The sequence below is a fragment of the Ceratotherium simum genome, chromosome 20 (assembly GCF_057802395.1).
Source record: "Ceratotherium simum simum isolate JZ-2026a chromosome 20, ASM5780239v1, whole genome shotgun sequence".
Lineage (NCBI taxonomy): Eukaryota > Metazoa > Chordata > Mammalia > Perissodactyla > Rhinocerotidae > Ceratotherium > Ceratotherium simum.
The window spans coordinates 50,296,894-50,310,219 of NC_141919.1; the positions used below are offsets into that span (position 1 = coordinate 50,296,894).

A 13,326-nucleotide genomic window follows, 5' to 3' on the forward strand; every position below is an offset into this window, starting at 1 on the left:
CCTGGGTGTTCAGTTTTTGTTGGGGCTCCATCATGTAGGCCTGGTTGGCTGCTCGTGTAGCTGATCTCAGTCTCCAGTCCCTCTGGAAGTCTACTGATACTGTGTGACCTAAAGCTCCGCCTCCCCAAAGATCACATCATTGGTCTTTCTGGTGTGGCCAGCCCCTACTCTAAGATGATCCAATGTGGCCAGCCTGTACCCTAAATCATATTAGGCTGTCTGGTGACCGAGGCCCCAGGCAAACAATGACACTCCTATCAGGCATGATATTCCAGTGTCTTAGAGGTTGCCTCCCAGAAGCCAATGGCAAAGGCCAGACCTCTATCTCTTAGGATAAGGATAATTCTTCACTATACAACTGCTGTGTCAGTTTCTGCCCTGGGCAGTTTTGATTGGATTTTGTGTTATAAAAGGATTATCTTAACCATTTTAGATTAGTGCCCATTCTTATGTCTGTAACCAGAAGAGGCAGGAAGCCTTCCAGTGGAAGTCTTTGGGTAATCCAACTTGTAGAACATACTGAGTGTTGATCTGTCCTGCTCTCTGGCCTATTCTGGTCATTTCAGTGTGTATCGGCACCTGTCCCAGCAGAGCACAGGCCAGGACAGAGACAGAATTCTGAGTAGTTGGTTCTGGTGTTAAATACAGCCCAAGGTCCAGGTAGCAGCCGACTTACAAATGATTCTGAGGAGATGGTCCATAAATTGGGAGCTAGCCTAATAGGAAGTTTCAGAATAAAAGAAAAAAAATGTAAAAGTAGTGAATTTACAGTGACAGAAGTTGTGTGAGCATGTGTGGGGTTTTTTTCTGAAACCGCAGAATACATGGGGCAGTAAAGGTATTTTGAAGGTCAGGTACAGGAGCATTTATGCTTTGTAAATACCAGCTTGAGGGCTGTGAGATACCGTGATTTAGTAATCACAAATTTAGTAATGCCTATAGGTGCTTTTGGTGACCAAGAATTACCAGCAGGGTTGGGACATGTGAGCTAGAAATGGCTATCAGTTTGCTTCTTTCTCCCCAGCAATCCAGTTCTTTTTCTCTGTGCTTTTTTGCTTCTACTTCCGTCTCTGTCCTCACTCCCTCTGATAGGGGACCCCATGGCAGTGAGTGTATTCTTGACAAGCTATATGTAAATTGAATTTTTGCAAATAAAAGTCTTATTGTTCTAAAATTGCCGGAGGAGTTCGCTATCAATAGAAATTCTGCCACACCTTTTGACAAAGTGAAAATCTCTTTGAAGCACTCATAATCACCTCATTATTTAGCCCAATTTTTCATGAAATGTCTTTTGTAATGGAATGGGCTTTTCCATGGAATTGAGTTTTTTAGATAAATAAAGCTTATTTCTTAAAGCTTCAAAGGTTGTTTTCTTTTAATCACTTTGGTGGGAGTCTTTGAGAAATGTATACTCTGTCTTACTACTTAACAAAGAATGCTGTGTCTGGGTTTTTTTGGTAATTCATGTTTATTGATTTATTGGGGATTTATGGGGCCTCTGCCTTTCCCTACAGTGTAGATACCACTCCAGCATGTCATTGCTTCTGTGCAGTCCGGTGTTTGCATTAACTGAAGCACTCACTCTGGCAATCTCATGAGTCACCTTTGCTTGATATCTCTAGAGAGCATGTGGGGAACTTTTTCATATCATCAAACCCAGCCAGCTCAGTTTATCTAAAACATCTTTCTAGCCAAGAAGATTCAATTTGTAGACCTCCTCGCTTCTGTTATCAACTCAGTAGCTGCCCCTTTTTTTCAGGGTCGTTTTCACTAGGAAGGAATGTTTTTATCATTTTGCATGTTTCTGAGTACATAGCAACCTGTAAATAACATCAAAGCGAAGTTCAGAGGTAGATGCTGGGCAGCCAGCCAGGCTCACTCTCCCCAGGTGACTGACTCGCTGCCCACACAGCAGCCTCACCACATGTTATTCAGGATCATGCCTCAGCAGAATTATATGTGATAGGCTTCTGGGGCCATTCATACGTATTTGAAGCCACAGTAATTAAACTCTGAATGCTAAAGGACGCTGTACCCGACTCTGCTGCACTTCAGCAGTGTTGTCAGGGGTGCTCTTGAGTGTAGAGCACTTTGCACCTGCATTAAATAGCACCAAACTGTTACACATTTTCAGTTCTTACATCTGCTTTTTATGGCTTTTTCTATCTGTACCCTTGCCGGGCACTTATTTCTCTTTGCTCTGCATGCCTGTAGCAGCAACTCTTTTCATTCAGATTTTATAATAACTAAGCTGCTGGGAGTTTGGAAGCCAGACCACAAAGATTATGACAATTATATTTGCATGAAAAGTCAGTAAACCTGGGGCCCTGCTGTGAGTCCGCATATTAGCACAGGGACTGGGCTGGCCCAGCTGCAGATAGGGGAAGCCTGTGAGTGAGGGAGAGCCAGAGAAGTGCCGGGTGTTGGGAGGTACGTGTTACAGTCAGTGTTGCGCTGCAGTCGTGCTGTTTCCTTGGTTCCTGAGGTGGTTACGGTTCCTTTTTCTTATTCCACAGGAGCTTCCATGTACCAGCCTCAGAAGTGAAGGTATGGCTGGGACGGGGCATGCGGGAGCTTTCTGGGGTGAAGGTAATGTTCTGCATCTTGATAGGGGTTTGGATTATGTGTTTGTCAAAATTCAGTGAAGGTACACTTAAGAGTTGTGCATTTCACTGTATGTAACTTTGACCTCAAAAGAGAAAAAAGAACTGTAAATTGAATTCTAATGAATGAAATGCTGAAAAATATAGAGGAAGTGTATTCATGTCTGCAGCTTCCTTTGAAATGCATCAAAAAATAAGATCAGTTGATGGTAGATAGAAGAATAGATAGATATGTGAAAAAGTGACGGTAGAATCTGGGTAGTGGGGATATAGGTGTTGACTGGACATTTGTTTCCGCTTGTTTATATGTTTGAAAATTTTCGTAATAAAATGGTGGGGGAAGTGAAGGTAAATAATCACTAATGAAGCAGACTTTTTACACACTGACTCTGCTGCTTGATCCCCTTAAGGCTTGATAGGACTGTTGGATACATGGAACCAGGGACTCACCGGCAGCCTTCTGAACCTTGGGACCTAGAGTACTGTTTCTTGTTTTGTTCTTGATCCTCATATCCCACTCAGTTATTTTTCTGTCCCTGTTTTACTAGCCATCACATAGTCTTTGTTTAAGCCACCTTAAAACCTCTTTGGAAAAATGATAGAAGATAAGTGTGTACAAAATAAAAGCTCTCGTTCTGGTCAGGAAGAAAACTGTATCAGTTAGGATGCTTCTGGCTGCATCATTTTCCTTGGGAAAACCCAAGGAAAAGTGACTTCAGCAACAGGGGTGTTTACTGTCTCACATAACAGGAAGTCTGGAGGCAGAGCAAGTCCAGGGTTGGTTAATTCCAAACAATGATTCCAGGACTCCGGTTCAGCTTCTCTGTGATTTTCTTGGTTTTCCCCTCTTGGGTATAAGTTAGCTACAGCAGTTCCACATGCTGAGTCCTCAAACAGCATCTAGAGGAAAAGAAGGGAGGTCCTTAACCTTTCTTCCTTTTTAAGAGCAAGCAAAACAGTCCAAAAGGCCCTCAGTACACTTTGTATCACGTGCTCCTGCCTAAACCCTTCACTAACAAGGGGAACGGAGTTACCATGACAGGCTAGACTGTTCGCCATTCACCCCTGGAACTGAGGAGCACATGGGCGCCCAATTTCTAAACACAAGAAGGATCTGTTAGCCTGAAGAAGGTGGAGGGTGGCTGAATATCTGCCTCAAATACCTGAATATTTGCGGTAACCAGAAATATCTGCCTCAAAACCACAGTCACAATTTTAGTGTTAGTAAAAACATAATTTGAATAAATTACGTTAATATACTTTTAAAGTAAAAAAGTTAATAAAGTGATATAAAGTAAAAAGTGAAAATACAACCTCCTCGCATTTTCCCCTCCTGGTTCCACTCGCCCAATGAAACCACTGTCAGTGGTTTGCTGGGTGTGGGTCCTGATCCTTTTCTGTGTTCTTACAGGTGTATACACATGCCAGAGTAGTTTTGTTTCTCCCCTAAACTTAGGTTCGCACTAAACATACTGTCTGCGACTTGGTTTTTTCCCTCAATAATGTGTCACAGACTTTTCCATGTCAGTGTGGATAGCTCTCCCTCTTGCCGAGTATTCAGTATGTGGATATACTGTAGTATACATCACCATTCCCTTCTGGTGGTCAGTTAGATTGTCTCTAATTTTTCCCATTACGAATAATGTAGTAACCATCTTGTCCCACTTTTTAAAACTTTATGATGAAAATTTTCAATCATACGTGAAACAGACTAGCATAATGACTCCCTATGTACCTGTCACCCATTGTCAACAGTTATCCACATTTTGCCAGTCTGGTTTCGTCCATCCCTCCCTTTCCTACTTTTCACCGAAGTACTTTGAAAACAAAGCTCAAACATCATTTCACCCATAAATACTTCGGCACCTAGCCCACTTTTTTTTTATTGTGTTAACATTCACAAAACATACAATGAATCATTTTATAGTGTACAGTTTAGTGGTATTTAGTACCTTCACAGTGTTGTGCAACCATCACCTCTATCTAGTTCTAAAACATGTTCGTCGTCCCAAAAGGAAACCCTTAATAAAATTTTTCACTCCCTGCTCACCCCTCCCCCCAGCCTCTGGCAACCACTAATCTGCTTCCTGTCTCTATGGATTTACCTATTCTGAGTATTTCATATAAATGGAATCACGCAATATATGACCTTTTGTGCCTGGCTTCTTTCACTTAGCGTGTTTTCAAGGTTCATCCATGTTGTAGCACATATCAGTACTTTATGCCTCTTTATGAATGAGTAGTATTCCATTATATGGGTATACCACAATTTGTGTATCCATTTATCTGTTGATGAACATTTGGGGTTTTTTTCATCTTTTGGCTATTATGAATAGTGCTGCTATGAACATTTGTACACAAGATTTTGTTTGAATACTTGTTTTAAATTCTTTTGGGTATATATCTAGGAGTGGAATTGCTGGATCATATGTCAATTCTGGGTGTAGTTTTTTTTGAAGAACTGCTATACTGTTTTTTATAGCAGCTGCACCATTTTACATTCCCACCAGCAATGTATGAGGGTTTCAATTTCTCCACATAGTCTCCAACACTTGTTCTTTTCTGTTTTTTTAATTATTATTATTATAGCCATCCTAAGTGAGTATGAAATGATATGTCATTTTGGTTTTAATTTGCATTTCCCTAATGACTAATGCTATTGAACATTTTTTCATGTATTTGGCCATTTGAATATCTTCTTTGGAAGAGAGCCTGTTCAAGTCCTTTGCGCATTTTTTAATTGAGTTGTTTGTCTTTTTGTTGTTGAGTTGTAAAAGTTCTTTATATATTTTGGATCCTAGACCCTTATGAGATATATGATTTGCAAATATTTTCTTGCTAAGTGGGTTGTCTTTTCACTTTCTTGGTGGTATCCTTTGATGCACAAAAGCTTTTATTTTTGATCAAGTCCAATTTATGTGTTTTCTTTTGTTGCTTGTGCTTTTGGTATCCTAGCTACTTTTGAAAGTACATCTGTAGGAAGGATTCCTTAAAATGGAATTACTGGGGCCAGCCCGGTGGCATAGTGGTTAAGTTTGCACGCTCTGCTTTGGCAGCCCAGGGTTCTCAGGTTTGGATCCCAGGGTGGACCTATGCACCACTTATCAAGCCATGCTGTGGCAGCCTCCCGTATAAAGTAGAGGAAGATGGGCACGGATGTTAGCCCAGGGCCAATCTTCCTCAACAAAAAAGAGGAGGATTGGTAACAGATGTTACCTCAGGGCTAATCTTCCTCAAAAAAAAAAAAAAATGGAATTACCACTTAAATTTTTGGTAGATACATATATACTCTAAAAGTTTATAGTCCCATCCACTAAGCATGAGTGTGTCTTTTTCTCCACACCTTCACCCGTACCATATATTAATCAGTCTTCCTATTTTCTCTTCTATTTTTTGACAATCTGGTGAAAAATGATTTTATTTTAATATAAATTTTCACCATAACTAATTTATTTACTTATTACATTTGTATTTCTTTAGCCTGTAGTCACTCAAATATTTGTTGAATGAATGTTCATATCTTTTGCCTTTTTTTTTCTTTTGAATTGGCCATAGCAGATGCTACATTTATGTGTGACAAGCGGTGTAACAAGAAACGGTTGTGTGGACGGCATAAATGTAACGAGATATGCTGTGTGGTAAGTGGACCTATCATTAGACACAATCAGATTGCATTCATCCTGGGGCTGGGCTTCTGGAAGCCTCAGCCACCTGGAATGCAGCCCAGATTTAGAAATCACTGGGCAGGGCCCCTGAGCAGCAGTCAGAGTGCTGCCCAGAGAAACAAGCTGGGCCTTTTCAGGCCTCAGCCAGGTTGAGAAGTTAGCCAGTGGCAACATGGAGGAAAGGAAAGAAGAAAGACAGAAGGCCTCAGGCCCCAGAGCCCAAGACCACTAGATGAGCTTAGGTTGTGTGCTGGAGACTGTGTGCTGTCTCCACACACAGACTGGCCTCAGGCTTCAGGGTTTATATACTCCTTGGGTTGTGTCAGTAGGCAGAAGGAGTGTGGCATTTTTTAAAGGAGCAAGTTTCAGTTATCTGAAATATTCACTCCTGTGGAAATAAATAAAGGAAGCACTACCTGGCACTTGGTACCATGTTACCTTGTGTGTGTGTGTGTGTGTGTGTGTGTGTGTGTGTGTGTGTGTGTAAACTAAATAACACAGTACCAATAGCAAGGTAGTACATACACACACACACACATATGTATATATGTGTGTGTATATATATATATAAAACACACAATTGTTATTTTTAAAATTTATATATTGATAAGTCAAAGAGTGACAAAATTGTACTGTATATCAAGACTTATTTATAAACTAGTGTTTGAAGGCTTACAGACTTCCTCTTGTTATTGAAAATTTCAAACATATACGAAAACAGGGAGACTAGTGTGAGTCCCATATGCCCAGCATCCAGCATCAGTAGTGATCAGCTCATGACTAACCTTGTTTCCTCCACATCCCCACCTACTCCCCCTCCCTGTATTATTTTGAAGCTAATCCCAGACATCATTTCATCCATAAATGTGGAGATGTTCTTTTTGGTTAGTCTTATTGTTGTTTATGGAAAATATAAAATGGAGATAATTTTGTAAACAAATATAAATCTCTCTTCCTAGGATAAGGAGCACAAGTGTCCTTTGATTTGTGGGAGGAAACTCCGTTGTGGCCTTCATAGGTGTGAAGAACCATGTCATCGCGGGAATTGCCAGACGTGCTGGCAAGCCAGTGAGTGTCCTCACTGTGTGCTATGTTAGGAGAGTTTTCTAGAAATTCAGGCATAATATATTTTGAGAGATTGATTTGCTTCAATTTATATGGCTTACTGAACTAATAAGCCTTAGTATTTCAGATATGTTGAGACTTTAAAAAAAAAGTTATTCCTAGTGCTATACTGTCATCCCTGAATGTACAGAACTTGGGTGTAAGCAACAATCCTAAGATGGGGTCTGGTTCTTTAATGGATTCCTCTTTTGCTGCCTGCCTCTTAAATATTATTGACCCAGGTTCTGTCCTCAGCAGTCTTCTTTCTCTGTAGTATAAGCAGCAGTTTGCAAACTTTTTGGTCTTAGGACTCATTTACATTCTTAAAAACTTAAGGATCCCAAAGAGCTCTTTTTATGTGAGTTATATCTATCTATATTTACCATAATAGGAATTTAAACTAAGAAATTTTTAAAGTATTGATTTATTAGTTCATTTTTTTTTTTTTTGCCCTTTTTCTCCCCAAAGCCCCAGTAGATAGTTGTATGTCATAGCTGCACATCCTTCTAGTTGCTGTATGTGGGACGCGGCCTCAGCACGGCCGGAGAAGCGGTGTGTCGGTGCGCACCCGGGATCTGAACCCAGGCTGCCAGTAGCGGAGCACGCGCACTTAACCGCTAAGCCACGGGGCCAGCCCTATTAGTTCATTTTTTAAAAACAGCAATATATCCATTGCATGTTAACATGACTAACATAATTTTTTTTAAAAAAACACTATATTTTCAAAAAAGTTTAGTGAGAAGAGTAGATTCCTGATTTAATAGAAGATGATTGGATTCTTATATCTGCTTCTACATCAGTCTCTTGCAATACAGTTGAGGCAGGGCCTCACACAGGTAGCTAGTGGGAAAAGGGAAGAGTGTTTCAAAAACTTCTTCAAATAATTGTGGATATTCTTCTTTGATATTACATCAAAAGTCAACCTCATTTCAGAAGGGACTTGAGTCAGTATTTTAGATTTTATTCTCTGTCACGTTAAAATTCATTGGTTTTTCTTATACTTTGAATGGATCTTTTACCCATGCATGATTTTACAACATCATGTAATGATCATTTGGAAAATAATCGTTCACTGGGTTATGCAGATCTTTCAAATGTTGACAAATTTTGTGCATAATGTTCAAACCTCACATTCAATACTATAACTACCAATCTCATCAGAAAAGTCTTGGGAAAGGTATTAGGATGTTGTCAAGCTCATAGTGGTAAATACATATTTGCTTTTTTTTTTTTTAATAATATTTCATCTTTTTTTTTTTTTAAGATTTTATTTATTTATTTCCCCCCCGACAAAGCCCCAGTAGATAGTTGTATGTCATAGCTGCACATTCTTCTAGTTGCTGTGTGTGGGATGCGGCCTCAGCATAGCCCGAGAAGCTGTGCGCTGGTGCGCGCCCGGGATCCGAACCCGGGCCGCCAGCAGCAGAGCGTGTGCACTTAACCACTAAGCCACAGGGCCGGCCCCGATAAATACATATTTTCAAAAATTGTATTTTCACTTGAAAGCTTGAATTTGGTCACTGGCAACAAAGTCAATTTTCTTGAAGTGACAGGCTCACTTATGTTAATTTTTGATAAAATCTCTGCCAAATACCCGAGCCTGAATAACCATAGCTTTGTCAGTCATTCTTTCAAGTAAAAGTAGTGTTTTATGAAAAAAGAGGTTAATTCAGCTCACAGCTCAAAGAAGTGCAATTCTTTAAACAGCTAGGGTATCTTCATGTGCAGCAAAAGTGCTCTATGCAGATTTCCCATTTCGTTCCACAGAATATTAAAAATATACGTATTCAGGGGCTGGCCTGGTTTTGCAAGCGGTTAAGTGCGCGCGTTCTGCTGTGGCGGCCCGGGGTTCGCTGGTTCGGACCATGGTTCGCTGGTTCCGTTGTCAGACCATGCTGTGGCGGCGTCCCATATAAGGTGGAGGAAGATGGGCGTGAGTGTTGGCCGAGGGCCGGTCTTCCTTAGCCAAAAGAGGAGGATTGGCAGATGTTAGCTCAGGGCCGATCTTCTTTGCAAAAAAGGAAAAAAAAAGAAAAAGATATGTATTCAGGGCTTAAATTTTTTTTACCGCTTCATCAAGGCCTTTCTTAAGTGAAATGGGCGTTTTTTATTTACTGTCCGTACTTTGCAGTGAAAAATACAATGATTACAGTTCGGTGCTACTGCCTTGATTTGCACCAAGGCCCTAGCAGTTTTACCAACCATTGCTTTTGTACCATCAGCGCAAATGTCAACACAGTGAAAAAAGCAAGTACTATCTTAGTGTTATTATGAAAATAATTTTGACTTTGTGGACTCCCTGAAAGGATCTCAGGGACCACTAGGGGTCGACAGCACACTTTGAGAACTGCTGCATTAAAATATTAGCCTAGATCAGGGTCCCTCAAAATGTTTTCTCTACCTCATTTCAAAAAGGAGTTGAGTCAATGCTTTGTTATAAACCACACACAGGGAGTTCCATAAAAACACTTAGAGAGCCCCTTACCCTCTACCTAGCTGTCTTACGTGTATTACCTCATCCTCACAATAAGCTTGTTGCGTGGGTAGGTCAAAGTTTGGTATCCCCATTTGACCCAAAGAAAGAAAGCTCAGAGGGGTTAAATTACTTGGCCACAGTCACTGAGAAGTAAGGAGTAGGTCTAGGACTAGAAGCCTGAGTCTCCTGACTGTACTTACAGGACTCTTTCCACTGCTTGTGTAACCTCTGGAGGGTTTGCTGTGGAGTGCTGACTGGAGAAGAGCAGTGGGCAGAGGAGTCCTAGAGGGCCGTGAGCTTCTCGACTTTTGGTGCCCTAGTTGAGAACCATAGCAAAAGGCCTGGCCTCTACCAAGACCCAGAGTTGGAGGACTGGATTCCCTTGGGGTTTAAGGGTTAGGAGAGCTCTTGACAAAGTGGGCTGCGTATTGAAGCGTCCCATGTGAGCTGTCGTTTTGATTTGGCTTGTGAGCTGTGCCCAGATGTAGCTCTGTGCTTCATTTCAACTTCATATTTCTAGCATGATAGATGTTGGGTATACCTATAACAATGATTTTGAATGTCTTCAGTGGCTCTCTGAGGTTTATATTCAAATGAATATTTTTGTATGTTTGTTAATTACCTGTGGCTTTTATAATCTCTATCCATTTTTCTAACCAAAGGAGTTAAAAAAAAGAGCTGTATCTTTAGTGGAAGTCTCCTGTTCTCTCAAATGAGAGGGTCTATAGATCTGTGTTTATAAAATACATGTAAAATGTCTTGGGTTACTCATGGATTTCGAGTTCGTTGCAAGTAAAAATGGAACACTTCGTGTCTATCTGCTTCTTAAACTCAACTTAAATAGAATAAAAACCTTTTTTAAAATCCTTTTTTAAAAAAAGCAACCTCCCTCAAAATTCTCCTCTAGAAATACAAGCCAGAAAAAGTGTGCGTGTGTGTGTACGTGCGTGTGTCTGTGTACGTGCATGTGTGTGTGTAAACATGTGCATGCACGTCCCACACTCATGAAGGGTTGTGTTGTTTCGCCTGCTGCTCCACCAGGTTTTGATGAATTAACCTGCCACTGTGGCGCATCAGTGATCTACCCTCCAGTCCCCTGTGGTACCAGACCCCCTGAGTGTACGCAGACCTGCGCCAGACTCCATGAGTGTGACCATCCAGGTGGGTCCCATCTCCTTGCCTCCACACTCACAGCCCGCTCACGCTGTGTCATCTAGGATGTCACATGACGGTCGTCACTGCTCCGAGGTCATGCTGTGGTGGCCGCCCCTTGCTCCCTGTGCTCAGGAGCTGCCTCTGTGAAGGGAGGTCTGTGATCAGGGCCACAGCTGGGAGTCACGGTGCCCTCCATTGCTTTACTCTGTGGATGTCAAACACACCCGAAAGTTGGGAGAATCCCTAGCTGGTCTTGTCTTTCAGGAACTTTTTTTCTTTCTTGTGGCCTCCACTTTTGGTGCATGTTTCAAAGTTGAGCATCTTTTTGTAAAATTTAAAAAGTTGGATTTGTTGTTGTTGTTGTTATAGAAGCAATATATGTTCATTAAATAAAAAGAGAGAAAGAAAATAGAAAAAAGGTCAAAAGATTGAAATTAAATCATCCATCATGTCACCTTCTAGGAATTATGTCTTAGTGTATATTTTTCAGGCCTCTTTTCTGTGGGCAAATATATGTATTTTACATTTTTTCCCCTAAAATAAAAGTGGAGTCCTATTGAACTTATTTTAACTAGCTTTTTTCCCTCTTATTATTATAATTTTAATCTTTCTCCTCATCAATATTTTTTACAATATAGATTTTCAGTGGTAGTGCAGTGTCCTGTTACATGAATGGGCCATGACTTCTTCAGTGAGTCTCATGTTGCAGACATTTAAGTTGTTTTCAGTTTCTCTCTAGCAGACTGCTGTTGACAGCACCCATTGTCTCTCCAGTCTAGTCCCTGGCTTTCCTCTAGGACCATGTTGGGCCCATCATTTCGTGTTACCAGGTCCCAGAGGCAAACTTGAAATACCTCAGGTCACCAGATTTGATAGTTACAGTAAACCTGGCCATATGATTCAGACTGACAAATAGACAACCAGTTCTCAATTTTTTAAATTAGTAGAGTAGGACAGAATTAAGTAAATTCCTCATGAAGTGAAAAGTCCCTTCTTTCCTGGGGACCTTAGGATGGCCCTCCCAGCGTAGTTTGCAAGCCCCTTCTGTGGAGTTCACACCAGCATGGAGTAAATGCCCAAGCCAGTGCTCACCCATTCCTCCTTCACACTCACCTGCAGAGGTTACAGATGAAGTCCCATCCTGCTGGTTAATGTCCGCAGTGAGAACTTAACCATTTGTGAGCTGTGTTGTTTTAGCCTGCTTTTGTTAAGCATTCATTTAACTTTTCTTGAGTGTTAGTTGTGTATCCAGCATGGTGTCAGACGTAGGGAGGGTCAGAGGAAGAAACAATAGCCCATGTCCTTGAGGTTCTATGTTCTCCCCGAGAGGAAGAGGATGGTAGTGAAGTGCGCATGACACCACGAACCATTACATGAAGATGGGCCAGGTAGCATGGTGACAAGCCATCTGTGTGGGAACTGAGACATCAGGGAGCGCAGGAGAGCTCAGGGCAGGCTGTGGTCAGATGGGGAAGGCTTCGTCATACGAGATGTTTGGATGAGCTGCCTCTTACAGGCAGTAAGGAAATTGAAAGGAATCAGGGGAAGCGTGTGTTGTGTAGAATGAGTGGTAAAGACATCTGAGCAGAAGTGAGCAGTTGCTGTGTAAGGTGAGGCCAAAGGATGACTAAGTAGAGTGGATGGACCGTGGGGCTGTGCCGCCAGCCATGGGCGGAGAGCTGCCTCGCTGTCTGCTTCTGCGTTGGCGTGTCAATCCCCCCTCAGACGGGTTTCTCTTTCTCACTCATGCTCACCCTCCAACACTTCAGCATAAAGCCAGCTCGTTTTACATTCCTGTGATCATTTTAAAAAATACTCCCAGCTCCTAAATTGAAAACTTCCATGACATATGCTGTTATAACATGCATGAGAGTTTATGTGGGTTTAGTAAGCGTTATTCCCAGTGTTACCTTTCTCGTTCTGCAGTTTATCATTCCTGTCACAGTGAGGAGAAGTGCCCCCCGTGTACTTTCCTGACTCAGAAGTGGTGCATGGGCAAACACGAGGTAAGCTTCTCTCTCAGGGTTCCTTGTTCCAGCCCGAGATTCATGACTGAATTACTTTAAGAGTTGTTAGTCTCATTGTTTCTCAAAGTAAATATGCTCCAAGAAGCAGAGGTATGCTATTGCCGCTTTTTTTCTTTTTTTTTCATTAAGCTACAGTTTGCATAGAATAAAATTTGCCCTTTTCAGTGTACAGGTCCATGAGTTTTGACAAAAGCATTGATGCAGTCGTGTAAGCACCACCACCATCAAGATGTGGAACATTCATTCCCCCCACACACTCCTTCGTGCCCCTCTGTAGTTACTCCCCCTACCTCCAG

General features: G+C 41.5%; 1 protein-coding gene across 4 annotated transcripts in view; it reads left to right on the forward strand.

Moving 5' to 3' along the window:
* The window catches only part of NFX1 (nuclear transcription factor, X-box binding 1), a 63,325-nt gene that overhangs the window by 34,534 nt on the left and 15,465 nt on the right, over nt 1-13,326 (forward strand). The window contains exons 11-15 of one of the 4 annotated variants that reach the window (XM_087444728.1): nt 2,517-2,589; nt 6,159-6,241; nt 7,228-7,336; nt 10,890-11,009; nt 12,930-13,009. In XM_087444728.1, coding sequence (XP_087300854.1) covers nt 2,517-2,589; nt 6,159-6,241; nt 7,228-7,336; nt 10,890-11,009; nt 12,930-13,009 — 465 coding nt within the window. The remainder of the gene's footprint in view (nt 1-2,516; nt 2,590-6,158; nt 6,242-7,227; nt 7,337-10,889; nt 11,010-12,929; nt 13,010-13,326) is intronic. The other 3 variants (XM_087444729.1, XM_087444730.1, XM_087444731.1) reach the window with 3 other exon arrangements.